A 20,827-nucleotide genomic window follows, 5' to 3' on the forward strand; every position below is an offset into this window, starting at 1 on the left:
GCCCCTTGGAAGCACCATAGACACTTAAACAATAATTGGGATTCCATTGAAGGCTTTGTCTCCATAGTAGCCCTGTCTTTCACTGGTTTGCTGTAGGGTCTTGAGGAGGGGAGGAGAGAAGACTAGGTCTGGCCTTATGTTTCCAGCATATTGTAAGAAGGAGGTTTGGATCACTGTTGCTTAAATGAAAACTGGGGGAAGGAGGAAGGAATAGACCTGAGAACTTTGAATACCTGGGGATTCCCATGGTAGCCTTAGAACTAAGGACCCAAAGGAGAGATTAGCAGGAACTTAAGATGCTCCCTAGACTTTTGCTAGGCCCTAGACTTCATCTTCTCTATCTCTTCAGTCCATTGAGAATCTGCCCAGTGTGTTTGGGAGCAACCCCAAAGCTCACATTGCAGCCAAGACTGTTTTCCATCTGGCCCACCGCCATGGCGACATCCTTCGGGAGGGCTGGAAGAATATCATGGAGGCCATGCTGCAGCTGTTCCGAGCCCAGCTACTGCCCAAGGCCATGATAGAGGTAACAGGGGGTGAGGGACAAAAGTTGAGCACAAACTGCAACTTTGGGGAAGGCAGACTTAGGACTGGTGCCTTGCTGTGGCTCGGTCCTTGTCTAGTAGGTTTCAATATTCAGGGACCATCAGTATGTGATATTCCTCAGGAGGACATCTGGCAGAGGCCAGAAGTCAGTGGAAGTCAGTTGTTCAGTAGAATAGTAACTGTACAAAAGGCTGTCAGAAATAAAACCAGAGTAGATTGGGACTGAGTAATAAGTAAGGATCATCTTAAGAAAAGCTGCCTTTCCTAGGTGGAAGATTTTGTGGATCCCAATGGAAAGATCTCTCTGCAGCGGGAGGAAACACCATCTAATCGGTGAGGATAGGCCAGAAGTTCTGGGCCATGGGAAAGGAATACCAAAAATTTGGCATTAACTTGAATATGTCCCATTTCTCCATCCCTTTCCAGTGGAGAATCAACTGTGTTAAGCTTTGTGAGCTGGTTGACACTAAGTGGTCCTGAACAATCCAGCATGCGAGGTCCATCTACTGAGAACCAAGAAGCCAAGCGCATGGCACTGGACTGTATCAAGGTAATTGTCCCAACTCTCTAACCACTCTTTTCTTCAGTGATCAGGTCTCAACTTTCTGCAGGGTAGGACTCTGGCTTTGTGGGATTTTTTTCCTCACTCCAACTCAGGCCACTGATTCCCTCCTCCTGCCACTGTAGCAATGTGACCCAGAGAAGATGATCACAGAAAGCAAATTCCTCCAGCTGGAGTCCTTACAAGAGTTAATGAAGGTATGAAGCAGAAGGACAGTGGGAGGAGCTAGACAGGGCGGACCAGGTGGTGATGGCGTGGTAACAGTGTGTGGTCTACTTCTCTTCTGTAGGCTCTGATATCTGTGACACCAGATGAAGAGACTTATGATGAGGAAGACGCTGCATTCTGCCTAGAAATGCTTCTGCGGATTGTGCTGGAGAACAGGTAAGATAAGGAGAAGGTTTGAATCATGAATATAAGGCTGCGTCCTGCATTCATACCAAGGTCCTTTGGGCAAACCCACTGTGTTTAGAACTGGTACCAAGAGAATGTCAGTACTTAAGCAAGCAGGAGGGCCTATCGCTTTCCTGATTATACCATTATACCAGAGGAACATGACTCACAGTACCCCTATGATCAACATCAATACCAAGGGACCCTAAAGGGATTAAGATGGTACTAGGGCATTGGAGGGATTGCCTTTGGGCCTTGGATTACTAGCTCTCTTTCTTCTCCCCTTCTTCTTGCCATGTAGGGACCGTGTGGGCTGTGTATGGCAAACCGTGCGTGATCATCTGTACCACCTATGTGTCCAGGCACTGGATTTCTGCTTCCTGGTGGAACGGGCTGTGGTGGGCCTACTGCGCCTGGCCATACGGTTGCTAAGGAGAGAGGAAATCAGTGGCCAGGTGAAGGATTTTTAGCCATCTGGGAAAATAGGGGTAAAGGAGGTGGACCAAAGATCAAGTGTTATCCATGGGACTGTCTGTAGTAAAGACTACACTCAGTGCCGGACTTCAAGGGGTTTAGATATGATGGAAGCATAGACTCCTTCCTAAATCACATGAGAGGACCCTAGCAAAAATTCTCATCTAGGAATGGGCAGGGGTCAGGAAAGAGGAGATGTCTAGAATGGGCTCCATCATCCAGACCACCTACTGTGCCTCTTGGGATCCTGGACTTCTTGCTTTCTCTGACCACAAAAGGCCAGAGGAAGTAGCAGAGTATGCCAGGAGCAAACCATTATCACAACTCTGTTCCCAGGATGGGCAAGGCAAGCAGGGAAGTAAGAGGGTGAGTGGTGAGCCCTGTGCTCACTTCCTACCATTCTAGGTGCTGCTGTCCCTTCGTATCCTACTACTGATGAAACCTAGCGTGCTGTCTCGTGTCAGCCACCAGGTTGCCTATGGGCTCCATGAACTACTCAAGACCAATGCAGCAAACATCCACTCTGGGGATGACTGGGCCACCCTTTTTACCCTCCTGGAGTGCATCGGCTCAGGGGTGAAGCCTCCCCCTTCTCTGCAGGCCACAGCCAGGGCAGATACCACTGATACTGGTGAGCCTCCCCCCAGGAAAATCGGACACCTACCACATAAGCAGCTGATTTTCCACTCTTGCAGCCTTCCATGGGTCAGAGAGAAAAAGTCTAAAGAAGGAAAAGAAAGGTCAGAGATTGCATTAAGCAAATTAAATACTTGCATCTGCTGCTAAACTCCCCAGTGTCCTTAGATAAAGCTCCAATGGGAGCCCAGAAAATTATAGAAACAGCTGGAAAGATAACCTTAGAGACCACCCATTCCAATCCCTTGTATTATAGATAAGGGAACTGAGGCTCATAGAGGTTAAGGGTTCTGTCTTTGGTCACATAGGTAGCAATGGTTTAAGCAAGATTTGAACTTAAATCTTCCAGACTCCAAGTCTGGTTATCTATCCACTATCTCATTTGGTTGTCACATATCAAGGAATGATACCAACTCTCCTTCAGTCCCTCCAGTGGTAACCATTGTCAAAAGGAGCCTGAGTCTATTACCTCAAGGACTATAGTCAAAGTTATCTGGTCTGTGCTTTTGTCTTTTGGTAGGACTAAGCTGAACCAGACAGAGGAGAATCCTTCCTTTTGTGGGAAATGAGCCCATAGTGTCCAGTAGTATTTTCTTTCAACATCTCCAACTGTAGCCCCGTACCCACCCTTACTCTGCTCAAATTTTCACTTGGCTCAGGTGCTCAATCAGACAGTGAACTCTCCTCCTACCACCCCAGTGACGTCAGCTTGGACCGAGGCTACACCTCGGACTCAGAGGTCTACACTGACCACGGTAGACCAGGCAAGATGCACCGCTCAGCTACTGATGCCGACGTGGTCAGCAGTGGTTGGCTCATGGTGAGAAAGCAAGGGCAGTGGGCTGTGGGACTCCCCATCTTGGTGTGGGTGGCTTCCTGGTTTTCTTAGGGCATGTGAAGGGGACAAATAGAGCCAAGTCGTGCTCCTAAACTTTGTGCCAGGTACATCATCCAACTTGCTACCCACCTTCATATTCTGGACAGGTTGGAAAGGATGACATAGATAGCTCCAAGCCAGCCCCGGGACCAAACCGGCTTGGCCCTTCTCCTCTGGTGAATCAGTACAGCCTTACTGTAGGGTTGGATCTGGGTCCTCATGACACAAAGTCCCTGCTCAAATGTGTGGAATCACTATCTTTCATCGTGCGTGATGCTGCTCATATTACCCCAGACAATTTTGAGCTCTGTGTCAAGACTATCCGAATTTTTGTGGAGGCCAGTCTGAATGGTGGTAAGTAGGTAGAGAAGGTCAAAAAGGTCACTGGCTGGAAAGGAGATAGAGGGGAGGGAAGGATTCACATGAATATGGAAATATGGCTTGGGTCTCCACAGGATGCAAATCTCAGGAAAAACGGAGCAAATGCCACAAATATGACAGCAAAGGGAACCGCTTCAAGAAGAAGTCGAAGGATGGCTCAGTGCTTCGTCGACCCCGGGCATCCAGCCAGCATACAACTCGTGGCGGACACAGTGATGATGAAGACGATGAAGGAGTACCTGCTAGCTACCACACGGTGTCTTTACAGGTCAGTCAGGACGTAAGTATGGCACCATTTATTTCCTCTTCTCCCTGTGCCTGGCTGTTGGGGAATCCAGCCGGGGCCAGGGTAGGCAGGCTCAGGCTGGAATGGGGGGCCTAAACAAAGGATTTGGGTAGTGGCCTTATCCTGGGAACAAGATGATTGATGGGATATATATTGTTCTTGAGGGGACCGGGTCTGGGGCTGGAGGGTGAAATAGTCTGGGTTCCTTGGACCCTTGTCACAACTCCTTCTTTTGGGATCCCAGCTACTGGACTTGATGCACACCCTGCACACACGGGCAGCAACTATTTACAGCTCATGGGCTGAGGAGCAGCGTCACTTAGAGACAAGGGGCAAGAAGATTGAAGCCGACTCCCGAACTCTTTGGGCTCATTGCTGGTGTCCACTGCTTCAGGGTAATTCTCAAGAACATGAGTAGTGGGACTGAGGAAGTAGATTGGAATGACAGCAGTCACTGTGAGCCTTCTCTCCTGCTCAGGTATTGCCTGGCTGTGCTGTGATGCCCGGCGTCAGGTCCGGATGCAGGCACTCACTTATCTGCAAAGGGCACTATTGGTACATGACTTGCAGAAGTTAGATGCCCTGGAATGGGAGTCCTGTTTTAATAAGGTAATGGAATGGAGAAGAAAGCCTGGGCAGCTTGAGGCAGGGATAATTAATATTCATATTATATTTTTATATATATAAAATTACATTAATCATCTGTATTAATATTCTTCTTGTGTCCCAGCCTATTCCCCATGATGTGTTTCCCTTCCTCTTCCTTCCTCCATCCATTTTCCTGGCTCTTGGGGAGCCAAGCTTACCAATGACCTTACTGGGGGGGGGGGATGTGGGGTGATTGACCACCAGGTGCTGTTTCCTCTGCTGACCAAGCTTCTGGAGAACATCAGTCCCGCAGATTTGGTTGGCATGGAAGAGACACGGATGAGGGCTTCTACACTACTCTCCAAGGTATGATCACCTGTTCCAGACCCTCTTCCCACACTTTTAGCTCTGCCCAAACAGCAGCTCCTGGCAGATAGGAAAGGCAGGGAAAATAGTGTCCCCCAATGTCCTGTGGCAAAGTATCTTTTTGGGTTGTGACATAGCAACACATAGCTGAATGTGGGAGGTCACAAAACGGGATTTATTATCAGTAAATGTTTGATTTGCACATCTATTTTATATATCTGTATTCCTGGGGTCATGTAAAAATTTCTCAATTGAAAAGGGAGTAGTAAGTGGGAAAAGTTTAAGAAGCCCTGCTTTATGGAACCTGTGGACCCAGAAGAATCCTGAGCCTCTGGGGAGTTACCCAAGTCAAAGGCCTATAAGGGAAACAGGCTAGACAAGTATTCTTCCCATCCCTGGAACTAGGGATAAATAGGGTATCTTCAATCATCTAATAAGCCTCTGGTGGGCTACAGGTATTCCTGCAGCACTTGTCCCCACTGCTGTCACTTCCAACCTTCGCTGCACTCTGGCTGACCATTCTGGATTTCATGGACAAGTATATGCATGCGGGTTCCAGTGACTTACTGGTAGGGTCCCCTAAGGTTCCCCAAACTGTGCTCCCTCTCCATTAAACTTGGTTTTTATCTGTGAGCCTTCTTCCTGGCTTATCCTCAGTATGACCTCTTTATCTATGCTCCTTCCACCTCTCCCACTCCCAAGCCCAGTCACATTGCCTCTTCCCTGCGAGGCTGTAAATTCCCAACTTCCTCACATGTTTGGGAAGTGTTGTCCAGTTTCCTTGTCTGAGGACTGTTCTTCCTTGCCTCTCTCCCATCTTTTCAGTTTCACCCCTTCCAACATGCATTTCTCTCCCCCAGTTTGAGGCCATCCCTGAGTCCTTGAAGAACATGCTGCTAGTGATGGATACTGCAGAGATCTTTCACAACGCAGACACAAGGGGAAGTGGCTCCTCTGCTCTCTGGGAGATCACCTGGGAGCGTATTGACTGTTTCCTTCCCCATCTACGAGATGAACTCTTCAAGCAGACAGTCATCCCTGGTAAGGAACTTGGGGGAAGGTATTCCTATGCACTTCTTCCTGGCTTCAGCATAAAGAACCCTAGAGTTCTCAGAGAGCCTAGAAGTAAGTTTGGATTCAGTACCATGGGTTGGTGGATGGCACACCGGCCATTGGGAGGAGACAAAACTATTCCTTTACAGAAAGCTAAGAGAGACTATCTGAACTATCACTTTCCTCAGACCCCCTGCCACCTGTGCCTACTGAACCACATTCCCAGAAGTCCTTGGCCTCTACCCATTTGGCTCCCACTGCCGGTGACACAAGGAATCCTGGTCACATATATACACCAGAAATGCCCTCAGAGCCGGGGGCCTATGGTGAGTATCCTTTTTCTGCACTTCTGAATGTGCAGGGGAATGTGCAGGTGAGGGGAAAAGGAGAAGAGAACAAGCATTTATTAAGTACCTACTATGTGCCAGGCACTGTACTAAGTACTTTACAGATATTCAGATTTAATCCTCACACCTTACGAGGTAGGTAATATTATTTCCCATTTTACATTTGAGGAAAATGAAGGAGACAGAGATTAAGGGACTTGCCTAGAATTAGTATCTGGAGCTGGATTTGAAATCTGGTCTTTTGGACTCCGAGCCTAGCATTCTATCTATTTCACCACCCAGCTGCCCAAGGGAACCAGAACACTATGTGCTGCATCAGCCAAGATACAGCCAGGATACTCCTATCCTGAAGTGTTAGTGAGGGGAAGGGGCCATAGTCGGAGAGTACTGCTGTCCTTCTGTACCCATGAGGAATGGGAGGGCTCGGGGAAGCACGAGCAAAACATGAAGACTATAATTTGGGCTTCTCTTTTTTAATTGGTCTAGAACTGAAGGTGAAAGGATAGGGATTAAGCCTAGGTGTAAAATGAACTGCCTGGTTGGTTAGACTTAGGAAGAGATGATTGAAGGAGATTATTGTTGAATGGCCGAAACATTCTTACTTGTGTGCGCTGAGGCGAGGCTACCTGGTCCAGGTGTAGGGAAGGAAAGTTTGAGGGACGGGCCAGAAGTGGGAACTGAATATTTCTACCTTTTCCCCACAGACCCCGAGAAGCCCGAGGTGTCTGGAGTAACCTCCAGTAGTTCTGGTTCTTCTACAGTTTTGACACCCAGCAAGTTGAGTCCCAGCACAGAGGGGCCTGCACCCTTGGCCCAGCCCCCACTGATCCTGCAGCCCCTGGCCTCTCCACTGCAGGTGGGCGTGCCACCCATGACATTGCCTATCATTCTAAATCCAGCCCTAATTGAGGCTACTTCACCTGTGCCTCTGCTAACTGCCCCTCGCCCCACTGACTCTATGCCCACTTCTGAAGTCAACTAAGACAGGTGTTTGAAGACTGGGCCTCTCCCTCCCACCACACCACTGAGGGCTTCTGGTTGCACACTATGTTGATGCCACCCCTGGGCCTGGCCCAGCCGCTGCTGCTGCTCTCATCAGAGCCAAATTGGGAGATTGCCGAAGGGAATGAGGGCAGTGCTCTCTAGAGATGTCATCCAGAGAGAAGGGACTAGACTTCTTCTGCTCATCATTTCTGGGAGGCCTTGCTGAGAGCTGAGAAATCAGACTTAGGGCTCAGCTAGCTCTGGTCTCTTAGGAGTCCTGGGCTGACCTTGAGGGAAAGATTTCTGGGCATCAGTGCCAACCAGCCCTGCCCGTTTTGCTTCTTGGCATTAGAAGGGCCCCTTCTTTGCCCTTATCCTGCGGTCCTAGCTCTGAGAGCTATACTCCAACCACATTGCACTTTGCTTCCCTTTCCTCAGACCTCTCCTCCCCCTATCAGCCCTGAGCTACCTCCTCCAGTTCTTCCTCCTTTATCAAGAGAATTGGCTTAATTTGGGGAGTCGATTAGGGCCAGGGGACAGAGGTAACAAGGGGAATTGCCTACAGGAGCATGTACATATGAAGAAGCTAACAATTGACTTTTTACAATGTAATAAATATAATAAAACCCACATGCCAGCCTCCCTTTCCCTTCTACTTTACCTTTTCCCCTTCCCAACACTTCTTTTTCTGAGCTTGTGATTTAATAGAGAAGAGACTAGTCCTAATACACAGGATCCTTGGGATGAAATGGGGAAGAGGAAATAAAAAGACTGCTTTCTGACCCCACACTTTGAAAGGAGTTGGATTCAAGGACAGGTCTTTGTTGCACCAGTCACATTGCCCAACCACCCTCTTGCCTAGAGGAGGGTATCACTAAGGGCAGCTGCACAGTCTAAAACTCATGTCGCGGCTGGAACAGAATTCATAAAGAACTGTAGGTCCCAGATGTTACCTTCCACCAGTCAGTCTTCTTGCTCTGAGGTTCGAAATAAGACGATGAACTGAAGTTGGGACTTGTGTTGCACAAACATTACTAGGTAGAACTAGATCTTAATCCTTGCAATCTACCATCACTAGGGACTCAAAAGCTTAAGTCTAAGAACTAAGTCATAGCATCATAAGATGTCAAGTATGAAGAAGCATTAGGGCCCATGTCCTCCCTACCTCCTCAGAATTGCCTCCTGGGGAGGCCTAGAAAGCTTTCTTGACTTGCCAGTCCTATGACTCCCAACTTATCTCCGTGCAGAGGAAACAGAGGGCCAGATGGTATACAGATAAATATTCCTGAAGACTTCCCTCAGCCCTCCAAGTTCTAGTCTCATGCCTATGGGGCTTGGGCTTCCCATCATCATATCCACTACCATAGATTAAGGGCTCACTTCTAAAGTGCCAAGATCTGTTCCTGGTGGTCCTCTATCAGCGACTCCAGGGAGGAGAGGGACAAGGACCTCTGGGGTTGCCTCTGCGTTCTTGTTAATTTGTGCCATTTTCCTGCATCACTGCCCATTTTCCTCAAGGAGCACAGAAGTCAACAGCCCTCTGTGGGAAACCATGTGCTTCAGTTACACCTGTACTGCCCTGGGGACACCACCTCTCTCTGATTGCTACTTGTAAGGAGCAGCAACTCTGAATGCCCAGAACATAATCTTCTGGGAGGGTGTTAATGAGGGGAAGGGGCCAGAGAATACTGCCGACCCTCAGTAGCTGGGAGGAATGGGAGGGCTTGGGGAAGCACCAGCAAAACATGGGGACTATAATTTGGGCTTTAAAATATACATGGCAGGGAAGAGCTAGAATAGAGTATCACCTAGGAAAGTTGTAGCTATACTTATCCAGGGCCTCTCCTTTGGCCTTAAGGATTCTCTGACTGCAGATGCTTTAATCAGCCATAGGGGGAGAAAACAAGGACTTGGGCTATGTGGCTGCCAAGGGAGAAACCTTAAGGTAATACCTTAAGGAGATGGTGTTAAAAATCTTAGAATTCAAATTCCAAGAAGTTCAACAAGAACAGGGAACTAATAAGTGAGTAGAACCAAGGGATCACTGTACACAGCAATAAGAAGATTATCCAATGATCAATTCTGATGGATGTGGCTTTCTTCAACACTGAGATGATTCAGCCCAGTTCCAATGATCTTGTGATAAAGAGACTTATCTTCACCCAGAGAGAGGACTGTGGGAACTGAGTGTGGTTCACAACATAGCATTTTCACTCTTTTTTTTAAAAGTAGGGATCTAAGTTGTATAATTTGGCTGTTTTCTTGCCTGGCATTCAGTCAACCAACATTAAGTGCTTACTATATGCCAGGCCCTGTTAATTACTGAGGATACAAAGACAGACAAAAACACTTAGCTCTTACCTAAAAGAAGTCACATTCTAATGGGGGAGACAACATGCAAACAGATACATATTTAAGATGATAAAACTGTATATGATAAAGATGATAAAACTGTAAATAGTAGATGGGATTTTAGCTGGAGAGCATTGCAGGCACTGGAAACAGTGCAAAAGGCTAAACCCAGATGGAAGATTATCATGTATGAGGAATATCAAGTGGGCTGGTATTGCTGGATCAGAGTGAATGGAGGGAAAGAAAGGGTAAAAAGATGGGGAAGGAGGCGGCAAGATTGTGAAAGGCTCTCAATGCCAAACATTTTATACTGATCCAGAAAATTGGATCATGGAGTTCATGGGACCAGAGATCATGGTCAAACCTACTTTAGGAAAATCACTTTGGCAATTGACTCAAGGATGGATTGAAAAGTCAGGTAGACTAGTTATAAGGCTATACCAATATTCTAAGCAAGAGATGATAAAAATGTAGTTACAAGTAAAGGATACAAGTGAGCACATCATCAAGCAATGATACAGGTGTCAAGCCTGGGTGACTGAAAGGATGATGGTGTCATAGTAATAAATCTGGGGAGAGCTCGTTGAGACAAGTTGAGTTTGAAATACCTATTTGACATTCAATTCAGGATGTCCAAAAGTCAGTTGATGTGGAACTGGAGCTCAGGAGAAAGACTAGGGAATCATTTGTACAGAGATGATAGTGAAATCCATAGGAAGATCGCTAAGCAATATGGCTTAGAAAGAAGGGCAGCCACGATTGGTGGAATGACCTGCATAAAGAGCCAGAACAAAAAGACAAAGGAAATACTGGGGGAGGACAGATCTGTGTTGCTAACCTGGCCAAGCAACTTGAAGCTTCCGTCCTCGTCCTCCCTGCTCCGGCCCAAACCACTAGGGCTTTCTGTGGCCACTGGTCTTTGGATCCTTAGCTGGCAAATAGCAAAGATCAAAGCCTAGAGGATATGGGTGATATCCGACATATCGTAGACTATAATTCTACTTACATTATTGAACTCAAACCACCTCCTCCTGTGAGAAAGGTACTTTCGGAGCTATTCCCATTTTAAAAGATTAGGTCATGGGGGTCTGTATTGGGTGTCATTTAAACTCAGGTCTTCCTGATTGTCCAGTAAGTGGGACGGCTTGATCCGGCCTTTTCCTCTCCATTTTCTCTCAGACCATGGTTATTCACCGCCCTCTGGGTACTTGCCCCTTCCCCCAACAATGAAGTTGTTTTGTTTTGTTTTGTTTTTTGCTGAGGCCGTTGGGGCTAAGTGACTAGCTCAGGGTCACACAGCCAGGAAGTGTTAAGGGAGGCCACATTTGAACTCGGGTCCTCCGGACTTCAGGGCTGGTGCTCTATCCATTGAGCCACCGCGCTGCCCCCGAAGCATCTCTGAAGGGCTATTTATTACACACTAGAGCAGGGGACCCGAAGATAACAACGAAACAAGGCTGGACTTCCTCCAGGAGTTTACAACAGGACTCCTGGAGGTGGGGCGGGAGGGGTGATGGCGGAGGAGAACGAGTCTGTACATAGGCTTGAACTAGCCGTTACACAATCTATAGAAACTTCATTCCGACGTTCATTCAGAAGATCCCCGTGACCCCACCTCCTCCACGGAGACCACGCCCAGGCTACGTACGGCCCGGACAGCGCGGACCCGATCTGGTCAGAGCCCAGTAAACGAAGCAAACAACAATCGCACCCTTCCATCCCGCTCCCCGACAGACGGGGCTCTGGCACCTGCGGTGGAACTCCCTGCTCCGCTCTCAGGTGCTTCCGAGCCGAGGGTCCCGGGGCCCCGAGAGGGGGAGGGGACCAAAGCCTCCCCGGAATCCCCTGGGGCGAGGAGGGCCTTGGCTCCCGCACAGCTCCGTCTCCTCGGGGCAGCCGCGCTCAGCCCAGGCCCCAGACAGCAGCGGGTGCGAGGACCTGCGCCCCGGAGGCCCACCTTCCCGGATCCCGCCAGGGGAAAGAGAGGGTACTTTTTCCTGGCTGGGGGAGCGAAGATAAAACCGGAGGGGGCGGTGCTCTACAATCAGTTCTCATTGGCTGCGTCCGCCGCAGACTAAAACTTTAAGCCAATGAAAAAGAGGCCATGGCGTGACGTGACGTGACGTGACGGGAATTCCCCGGGGAGGGCGGAAAAGGGGCTTTCCCGGTTGGGGCTGCAGGTGGCCGGGTGGCACTGGGGTCGGAAGACTAGCGAAGGCAGAACTAGCCGGTGGCGGGGCCGGAGCCGGAGCCGGAGCCGGAGCCGGAGCCGGAGCTGCAGCCGCAAGTGAGTGGCCGGGATCGGACACCGGGGTTCCCTCAGTCCCCAGAGCGCAGGTAGAGGGGCAGGGTCGGGACCCCCGCTTAGCACTGAGAGTAGAGAACGCCGATCCACACGTGGGCACGATCACATGCATATGTACACACGCCGCTCACCCGCACGCGTTTCCACGTAGATTCGTAGAATGTTCGAGCTGCGAGGGATCCCGGTCCTCGGCACCCAGGTGTCCCTGGCAGTCGGACGTGCCCGGAGCTGCAGGGACGCAGACGCGGGTGCGCAGAAAAATGCCCCGCAGACGCGTGCCGGTTGTGTTGTCGCGCACACCCACTCGCTGACGCGGGCGCGCTGACACACTAACCCGTGGGATTTTAGCACGGTCACACAGACACGCCTGCAGGCAGACGTGCCCATAGTTATGGCCACAACTGGCCAGGAGGGGCCTTTGCCCCAAGCCTTCCTATACGGGGGAGAGTGGGGAAACGAGACCCCGGGCCCGGGGCGGGGCGGATGCAGCCGCCGGCCCCCCTCCCTCAAGCTGTCCAAAGCCCGCAGGAAGAGTGGAGGGTTCTGTATCCCCAGGGACCGAGAGCAGGAGGCCCCCCTACCGGAGGAATCTCCCCCAAAAGCCCCAAGGGTTGAATCAGCAGTCTCCCTCCCTCCCAAGCCCTAAATGATGACCTACGGAAAATCCCAGGGGAGCCCCGGCCGTGGGAGGGGAAAGGGAATGAAGGCCAGACGGCTCAAAGGAAGGGCAGGTTTGAATAGCCTAGGAAGTGGTAGGGGCAGAGACAGGGGAATCTCTCTACTTCCAAATACCCCCGCTGGCCTTGAAAGGTGAGCTCTAGAGCAGCACCTCGGGGTGCCCCACTCACAGCCCCCCTCCCCCCGCCCACTGAAATCCCCTGCTTTCTCTTGCCCTAGACTTCTCCCGCTTGTCCCCAGCGATCAGCCCCTCAGACTTGGGGCCAGGGGAAGACGTGTTCCTGTGGTAGGGGATGCGGGTCCCAGACCCCACCGCTCCCCAGGGAGCCAGGCTCGGGTCTGGGAGTGGGGAAGAAAAAGCAGAGAGGGGCGGGCCACCTCAAACTCCTAACTGGGCCCTCCCTCTCTGGGCTGGGCAAGCACGTCATTTCCAGGCCCACCCCCTCCCTTGGCCCCTCCTCTCTCTGGTATTTTCGGGACTTTCCTAAGCTGCTCTAACTTTCCTGCCCTCCCAGCCCCCGCCTGCCCACAGCTCTCTGGCTTTCGCCCATTCCAGCCTGGCAGGAGGAGGGACCCTCTGTCCCCCACCCTCAGGCTCCTGGTTACTTCCCATAGACCTGGCCTGAGGGGTGCCCCTCCACACCCACAAGCGCAGGTAGGAGCCTTGGCGGTACAGCGGCAGCAGAAGCTGGACAGAGCCCAGCTCTAAAACATGGACGATTGCTATGGCCCAGTGAGTGCTAGCCTAAGTGTCTCTCTTTGTGGCCCTCCTTATCCCCAACCCTTCCTGTCTGGCGCCCTCGGCCCTCTGTCTGTCTGTCCGTCTGACCATCTGGAGTCCTCCCTATTTGGCTAATCCTCCAAGACCCTGTCTTTTGGGGCCCCTCCCCCCACGGTCTTGTCTGTATAACAGCGCTGCCCAGCCTAAATCTGTCAGCCCCCACTGACTCCGGGTCATCCATCCATCCAAACCACTGTTTCCCGGGGCCTTTGTGATAGGAGCTGCTGGCCCCTACTCCCTACTCCCCATCTTTCTTGCTCTGTCTGACCCCAGGCTCTGCTCTTGCATGAGTCTTCTATTTGTTTCTGAGTCTGGGTGGGGGGAGGGAACAGGTGATTTGGTGGGAGGGGTAAACCCCCGGGCCGGCCTTTTGGGGGCCCCCTTCCCCCGGGGGGCCCCTCCCCCCCCCCCCCCCCCCCTTCCCTTTTTCCCCCCGGGTTCCCCCCCCCCCCTTTGGGGGCCGGGGGGCCCCTTGGGCCCCAACCCAAACCTTCCCCCCGGGGGGGGGGGTTTTTCCCCCCCCCCCTTTCCCCCCCCCCCCCCTTCCCCCTTTTTTTCCCCCCCCTTTTCCCCCCCCTCCAAATTTTTTTTCCCCCCCCCCCCTTTTTTCCGGCCCCCCCCTTTGCCGCCCAAACTTCGGCCCCCCCCCCCCCCCCCCCCCCCCGGGGGGGTTTTGGCCCCCCTTTCCCCCTTTTCCCCCCCCCGGGGGCCCTTTTGGGGAAAACCCTTGGGGGAAAAAGGGAATTTGGGGCCCCCCTTTTTTTTTTGGGGCCCCCCGAAACCCTTTCCCCCCCCCCCCCGGGGCCCCGGCCTTAAATCCCCCCTTTTTTCCCCCCCAAAACCCCCCCCTTTCCCCCCTTTCCCCCTTTTTCCCCGGGCCCCAATTTTTTCCCGGCCCCCTTGGCCTTAAAAAAAAGGGGGGGTTTGGCCGGCCCCTTCCCCTCTTTTCCCTTTTTGGGGCCCCCCCCCAGGGGGCCCAAACCCCCCCTTTTTTAAGGGGAGGGAACATGGGGGGGGGGGCCCACCCCTTTTTTTCCCCCTTTTTTTTTTTTTTTTAATTTCCCCAAGGGGGCCCCAAAGGGGGGGGAAAAAAGGGGAAAACTCCCTTTTTCCCGGGGGGGGGGAAAACCCCCCAAAAATTTCCCCCCTTTGGCAAAAGGGTTCCCAAGGGGAAAAAATTTTTGGGGCCTTTAAATTGAAAAGACCCCCCCCCTTTGGGGAAAAAAGGGCCCCATTTTTTTGGGGGGCCCCGGGGGGAAAAAGGGGTTATTGCCCCCCCAAAAACCCCGGGGGGGAAGGGCCCCTTTTCCATTTTTTTTAATTTTTTTCCCTTTCCCTTTTTTTCCCCCTTTTTGGGGCCCCTTCCCTTTTCCTTCCTCCCCCCCTTTTTTTTCCCCCCCCCTTTTAATTTTTTTTTTTAAATTTGGGGTTTTTTCCCCCGTCCCTTTTCCAAATTTCCTTTCTTTTTTCCCCTTTCCCCTTTTAAACCCCCCCCTTTTTAACTTTTTTCTTTTTTTGGGGTTTTTTTTTTTTTCCCCCCTTTTTCCCCTTTTTTTCCCTTTTTTCCCCTTCCCCCTCCCCTTTTTTTTCCCTTTTCCTTTTCGTTCCCCCCCTTTCTTCCTTTTCCCCAACCCCTTTTTTTTTCCCTTTCCCCCCCTTTTTTTCCCCCCTTTTTTTTTCTTCCTTTTTCCTTTGGGGGGTGGGGGGGGAAAAGGGGGTTTGGGGGAAAAAAAAAAGGAAAGGGGGGGGGGGGTTTTGGGGGGTTGGCCAAACCCAAAAAATTTGGGGGGGGTTTGGGGTTTGGCCAAGGGGGGGCCCCCGGGAATTTCAGGGGCCGGGGGGTTTGGGGGGGGTTTTTGGGGGGGTTGGATTTGGGGAAGGAAAAAGGGGGGAGGAAAAACCCCCTTGGGGGGTTTTTTTTTCCCTTTTGGGAAAAAAAGGGGGGGGCCCCCCTTGGGGCCCCCTTTTTCCCCCCTTTTTTAACCAACTTTTCCAAACCCCCGGGGGGGGGGGAAAAAAAATTGGAATTCGGGAAAAGGGGGAAAAGGGGGAAAAAAAACCCGGGAAAAGGTAAGGGGAAAAAAAGGGGGGGAAGGAAAAGGGGGGGGAAAAGGGGGGAGAGAGGGGGGAAAAAAAAGGGGGGAAAGAACCCAAAAAAAAAAGGGGGGAGGGGAGAGGGGAAAGGGGGGAAGGAGGGGAAAAGGAAAAAGGGGGGGGGAGGGGGGAAGGGGAAAGGGGAGGGGGGGAAAAAGGGGGGGGAAGGGGAAGGGAAAAAGGCCCGGGGGGAAAACCCCGAGGAAGGGCCCTTGGGTTTTCCCCCCCCCCCCGCCCCCCCCCCGGGCCGGGGGGGAGCGGGGAAAAAAAACTAAAAAAGGGGGGGGCCTTTTCCCCCCTTCTGCCTTTTGGGGGGGCCCCCCCCGGGCCCCCCCCCCACCCCCCCATTTGGGGGGGCCCGGGGGGGGGGGAACGGGAGGACTGCTGCAGTCCTTGAGGGCATCGGTGGTTCCCCGTAGAATCCCCTGGGGCCTCAAACCTGAAGATCTCCAGAATGGACAAGACTGCGGGATCTGTTCGGGGTGGGGACGAGGTGTACCTTCTGTGCGACAAGGTGCAGAAAGGTGAGGTGGCCGGGAGCGGGCCAAGGCTTTGGGCAGGGCCATCAGCCGGGGCGGGAGAGGGAGAGTGGGGGAGAGTGGGGAAGAGGGGCCGGGGCGGGTGGCTGGGTTCGGACCAGAAACCCTCCCTTCCTGCTGCCCCGCAGATGACATCGAAGTCCGGTTCTATGAGGATGATGAGAACGGCTGGCAGGCCTTTGGAGACTTCTCTCCCACCGATGTCCACAAGCAGGTGCCAGGGCTGAGGGCCCCGGGGGAGGGGGTGGCCGGGGCTGGGCCGGGGTGCAGGCCATGCTGAGAGCCTGTGCCTCCCTCCCTCCCACCCCAGTACGCCATTGTGTTCCGGACCCCCCCCTATCACAAGATGAAGATTGAGCGGCCAGTGACGGTCTTCTTGCAGCTAAAGAGGAAGCGGGGAGGGGATGTTTCTGACTCCAAGCAGTTCACCTACTATCCCATGGTGGAAGGTAGGGGGTTTGGGGGGTGCCGGGGAGCAGAGGCTGCTTCGGGGTACAGGAAGGGGGCTCTGGGCTGCAGAGAGCGAGCAGCAGTGGCCCTGACCGTTCCCCCCTCGCTCCACAGACAAGGAGGAGGTTCAGCGCAAGCGGAGGAAGGCCCTGCCGGCCTTTTCCCAGCACTTTGGAGATGGCTCCCACATGGGTGGGGCTGGGGGAGGTTCTGCTGGAGGTTATGGAAACGGAGGAGGAGGTGAGAAGGACCAGTTTTCTGGGGACTGGGAGGTCCTGAGAGGTGGGGGCAGAGGGGCTTGGTGGGCTCTGGCATCAGGACCTAGGAAGGGAAGCTTGGGGGGAGCCCCCTGTGGCAGTGTTCCCAGTATTTGGCCTCCATGTCCCCCCACTGACCACTGGTCCCAGGTTCCTTCCCAGGCTGCCCCCTCCCCACCGCACAGCCCCCTCCCAACTGCCCCATGCTGAAGGTGGATCTTTCTCCTCCCTCAGGTGGTGGGCTCAGCTTCTTCCCCACCTCTTCCCTGAACTATGGCCTGTACTCTCCGGGGGCTGCCCCAGTGGGCAGTTACTCTGGGGGGACAGGAGTCCAGATGTCTGGAGAGAGTGAGCGCGCAGCCGATGGTGAGGGAGGGAAGCAGACAGCCCCTGATTCCTCTGTCCACCCCCCACCCCAGGGACCCCAGGCCTTAAAGATGCTGCAGGAAGGTACGGCTCCCACCCCCCCAACACACACACTCTGGGGTGGGGAGGACGGGGACTCGAGCCTCTCATCCTGGAGGCCCCGCGGCTGGCTTCCCTCTCCTTGACCTTGCCCCCTCCCAACAGCCCGGCAGTATAACCTCCGCATGTTTGGGCTGGCCCAGCGCAGTGCCCGGGCCTTGCTGGACTATGGGGCCACAGCAGATGCCCGAACCCTGCTGGCCGGGCAGTGCCACCTGCTGAGGGCCCAGGATGAAAACGGAGACACGTATGAAGCGAGGGCAGAGGGGGGCAGGGTGCCGGACTGGGCCAGGTGGGAGGCCGCAGACTGGGAGTGGGGAACAGTCCTGCAGCAAGGTGGGCCGAGGGCCCAAGGCGGGGCTGGGGCGGTCGGGGCTCAGTCTCCCTCAGGGCAAACCTGCTGGGCCCAGTTCTGGAGCTCCCTTTGTCCGCCAGGCCCCTCCATTTGGCCATCATCCACGGGCAGACGAGTGTCATCGAGCAGATGGCTCACATCATCTTCCGGGTGCCCCACCTCGGCATCGTCAACCTCGCCAACCACTTACAGCAGGTACGCGGGCGCCAGGCTCCTGGCGAGGGCGGCCCCGACCCCCAGAGGCCGCCCTGACTCACTCTTACGCTCCTAGACGCCCCTTCACCTGGCCGTGATCACAGGGCAGAGCCGAGTGGTCAGCTTCCTGCTGAACATGGGCGCCGACCCGACCCTGCTGGACCGCCACGGGGACTCCGCCCTGCACCTGGCGCTGCGGGCCGGGAATCCCGGCCTTCTGCAGGCCCTCCTGTGCCATGCGGGGCCTGCTCTCCCCCAGCTGCTACTCATGCCCGATTATGAGGGTGAGCGCCCCTCCCCAGCCCTGGGGGGCAGCCCTGGGGCGTCGGGACGGGATGGGGGGGGTCCTTCGACCAAGCTGGCGGGCAAAGCGGAGGCGAACCGTGACAAGGGCCTCGGGAGGCAGGGAGAAGGGTTCTGGGTGTGCCGGGAGGGCAGAGGCCGGGGCGCCCCCGCCCAACACGGGGCCCAGACTCCCACCCGGAGGTGGTCCCGAGCCGTGCCCTCCCCGCAGGCCTCTATCCCGTGCACCTGGCCGTGCGCGCCCACAGCCCCGAGTGCCTGGACCTGCTGGTGGGCAGCGGGGCCGACGTGGAGCTGGCGGAGCGGCAAGGAGGGCGCACCGCCTTACACCTGGCCACGGAGGCGGAGGAGCTGGGGCTCGTCAGCCACCTCATCACCAAGGTCAGTGGGCCCCCGGCCCGGCCCGGCCCAGAAAGGCTCCCCTGCCTGGGGCTCCCCCCCCCCCCCCCATCCGTCCGGAGCCTCCCCTCGCCCGGGGGCGGGGAGGAAGGGCAGGGCCGCATTGTGAAGGAATTCGTTGGGAGGAGCAGCTAGGGGGCGCAGTGGGGAGAACACAGGCCCTGAAGTCAGCAGCTTAACCCTTGCCAGCGGTGCGACCCTGGGCAAGTCACCTGACCCCCACTGCCTCCCGGGAAAAGTAGTTTGGAGTAAAGACCCTACGTTCCAGCTACTTGCTCCCTATGTGATGTTGGGCAAGAGACGAGCGGCACTCAAGGAGCAGCGCGGTGAATGCAGTGGGGCCTGAGGCCCCAGAGAGCCCAGCGCGAAGCCTCCGAAGCCTGCTGTCTGCGTGCCCCTGGGCAGTTGTGTACAGCAGGGAGGAGCCTCCCCCGAGCCGAGACGCGAGGCCCCTCCGCCTGGCCCTCGTGTGTGCAGCGGGGAGCGGGCGGTACGAGCCTCAGCTGTCTTCTCCTCACCAGCTTGGCGCCAACGTGAATGCCCAGACTTTTGCCGGAAACACACCCTTGCACCTGGCAGCCGGCCTGGGATCCCCCACCCTCACCCGCCTGCTGCTCAAGGCCGGTGAGTGCCCTTGACCCCATGGCCCCAAGAACTGCTTCCGGCCAGTTTGTTTTCCCCCCCCCCCCCCCCCCCCCTTCTTAGCCCCGCCCTTCCTCTGGTGGGATGAGGCACTTTTCCTGGCCCTGGGGACCACGGGCTTCCGCCGGCACCCTTCCCACTGATTACGCCCCCTCACGGCCAGGAGCTGATGTGCAGGCTGAGAATGGGGAGCCCCTCTGTCCGCTGCCCTCACCCCCAAACTCAGGCAGCGACTCGGAGTCAGACGGGACAGAGGAAGGAAGCGGAAGGAAACACCGGGGTCACACACCCCTGGACCTTACCCGCAGCGCAAAGGTAGGAGCTGCAAGGGCCGGGATGCTTGAGGGTCTGGCAGCTGGCTCTGGGACGCACAGTGGCCCCTCTGAGATACCCGCCACCCTAGGTTAGGACCCTGCTGCTGAAGGCTGCTCAGGACACCGCAGAGCCCCCCCTGACTCCCCCAAGCCCCACAGGTAAGACCACGTGGCCCCGTCCCCCCAACCCGGGAGGGCTGGGAGGGCCCCCTCCTGGCCGGACTGGGTCACTGTCCGCGCGTCTGTCCGCCGCAGGCCCTGGCCTGTCCCTGGGGGCCGCCACCCTGCAGGGCCTGGAGCGGCTGTTGGACGGACCCGGCGGTGGCGGAGATTGGGCTGAGCTAGCTGAGAGGCTGGGACTGCGCAGCCTGGTGGACACCTACCGCAGCACGGCCTCCCCCAGCGGCAGCCTGATCCGAAGCTACCAGGTCAGTGTCTGGGCCCTGGGCCCCGCCCCCCACCGAGTGCCCCCCATCCCCGCGACCCCGCCCCCCCACCGAGTGCCCTCCATCCCCGTGACCCCACCCGAGTGCCCTCCATCCCCGTGACCCCACCCCCACCTTCTCTCCCTTTGCCTCTCCCCACAGCTGGCCGGAGGAGACTTAGCGGGCCTGATAGACGCTCTGGCCGCCATGGGCCTGGATGAGGGAGTGCGGCTCCTGCAGGGAACGGAGCCCAGGGACAAGCTTCCGAGCACGGGTGAGAAGCACAAGGGCTCCAAGGAGTCCGAGCTGGGGAGGCCGGGGGGACTCTGGGAGCTGACTGGGGGGGCTGCCGGCTCTGGGCCCAGACTCTCACAGATGTGACCCCGGGCAGCAGGCCTGGGATGCCCTTAGCCCACCCTGTCGGGGAGGTTCCTGGTGGGGGGTGGGACGAGACCCTGAGCCCTTCTTCTTCATTCCCTCCCCAGAAGTCAAGGAGGACAGTGCCTACGGCAGCCAGTCAGTGGAGGAGGAGCAGGAGAAGATGAGCACAGTTCCCACGCCTGCTGGGGAACTCTCCCACAGGCAGCCCCAGGAGCAGGTGCACTGACGCCAACCTTGCCCACAGTATGGGACCCATGCCTGCCCATGGAGGTGCCCGCTGTACAGATACCCCCACCTGTGCCCACACCCTTATTTAATGCCCTGATTGGTCCTTTGGTTCTGGTGAATAAAGGTATGTGGGGGCTGGGGACCCAACCACCCCACCCTATGACATAGACT

The 20,827-nt window shown here is 55.1% G+C and overlaps 2 protein-coding genes across 8 annotated transcripts in view; both read left to right on the forward strand.

The window, feature by feature from the left end:
- GBF1 (golgi brefeldin A resistant guanine nucleotide exchange factor 1) overlaps positions 1–8,302 on the forward strand; it is a 110,039-nt gene extending 101,737 nt beyond the window's left edge. For 2 of the 7 annotated variants that reach the window (XM_031955749.1, XM_031955751.1), the window contains 17 exons: positions 350–526; positions 815–879; positions 973–1,096; positions 1,234–1,305; positions 1,398–1,492; positions 1,803–1,956; positions 2,381–2,606; positions 3,271–3,431; positions 3,596–3,842; positions 3,944–4,149; positions 4,400–4,550; positions 4,634–4,764; positions 5,008–5,109; positions 5,565–5,678; positions 5,970–6,150; positions 6,351–6,488; positions 7,214–8,302. In XM_031955749.1, coding sequence (XP_031811609.1) covers positions 350–526; positions 815–879; positions 973–1,096; positions 1,234–1,305; positions 1,398–1,492; positions 1,803–1,956; positions 2,381–2,606; positions 3,271–3,431; positions 3,596–3,842; positions 3,944–4,149; positions 4,400–4,550; positions 4,634–4,764; positions 5,008–5,109; positions 5,565–5,678; positions 5,970–6,150; positions 6,351–6,488; positions 7,214–7,491 — 2,622 coding nt within the window. In that variant the 3' untranslated portion in view covers positions 7,492–8,302. The remainder of the gene's footprint in view (positions 1–349; positions 527–814; positions 880–972; positions 1,097–1,233; positions 1,306–1,397; positions 1,493–1,802; positions 1,957–2,380; positions 2,607–3,270; positions 3,432–3,595; positions 3,843–3,943; positions 4,150–4,399; positions 4,551–4,633; positions 4,765–5,007; positions 5,110–5,564; positions 5,679–5,969; positions 6,151–6,350; positions 6,489–7,213) is intronic. The other 5 variants (XM_031955747.1, XM_031955750.1, XM_031955748.1 and 2 more) reach the window with 4 other exon arrangements.
- Positions 8,303–16,096: 7,794 nt separating this feature from the next.
- NFKB2 (nuclear factor kappa B subunit 2) lies at positions 16,097–20,821 on the forward strand. Its single transcript, XM_031955755.1, has 15 exons — positions 16,097–16,227; positions 16,371–16,456; positions 16,553–16,691; positions 16,807–16,932; positions 17,184–17,399; positions 17,520–17,661; positions 17,850–17,964; positions 18,041–18,248; positions 18,479–18,648; positions 19,188–19,290; positions 19,472–19,623; positions 19,712–19,781; positions 19,878–20,050; positions 20,210–20,321; positions 20,533–20,821. The coding sequence occupies exons 1-15, from the start codon at positions 16,158–16,160 to the stop codon at positions 20,652–20,654; spliced, it is 2,004 nt and encodes a 667-aa protein (XP_031811615.1). The 5' UTR covers positions 16,097–16,157; the 3' UTR covers positions 20,655–20,821.
- Positions 20,822–20,827: the final 6 nt, after the last annotated feature.

The sequence above is a fragment of the Sarcophilus harrisii genome, chromosome 2, assembly GCF_902635505.1.
Source record: "Sarcophilus harrisii chromosome 2, mSarHar1.11, whole genome shotgun sequence".
Classification (NCBI taxonomy): Eukaryota; Metazoa; Chordata; class Mammalia; order Dasyuromorphia; family Dasyuridae; genus Sarcophilus; species Sarcophilus harrisii.

Bases quoted from the DNA above. Each gene is read 5' to 3' on its own strand.
- NFKB2 (XM_031955755.1), top strand. From the start codon at position 16,158: ATGGACAAGACTGCGGGATCTGTTCGGGGTGGGGACGAGGTGTACCTT. The intron at 17,400-17,519 runs GTACGGCTCCCA...CCCTCCCAACAG, and splicing joins CTTAAAGATGCTGCAGGAAG to CCCGGCAGTATAACCTCCGC. The intron at 20,051-20,209 runs GTCAGTGTCTGG...CTCTCCCCACAG, and splicing joins GCCTGATCCGAAGCTACCAG to CTGGCCGGAGGAGACTTAGC.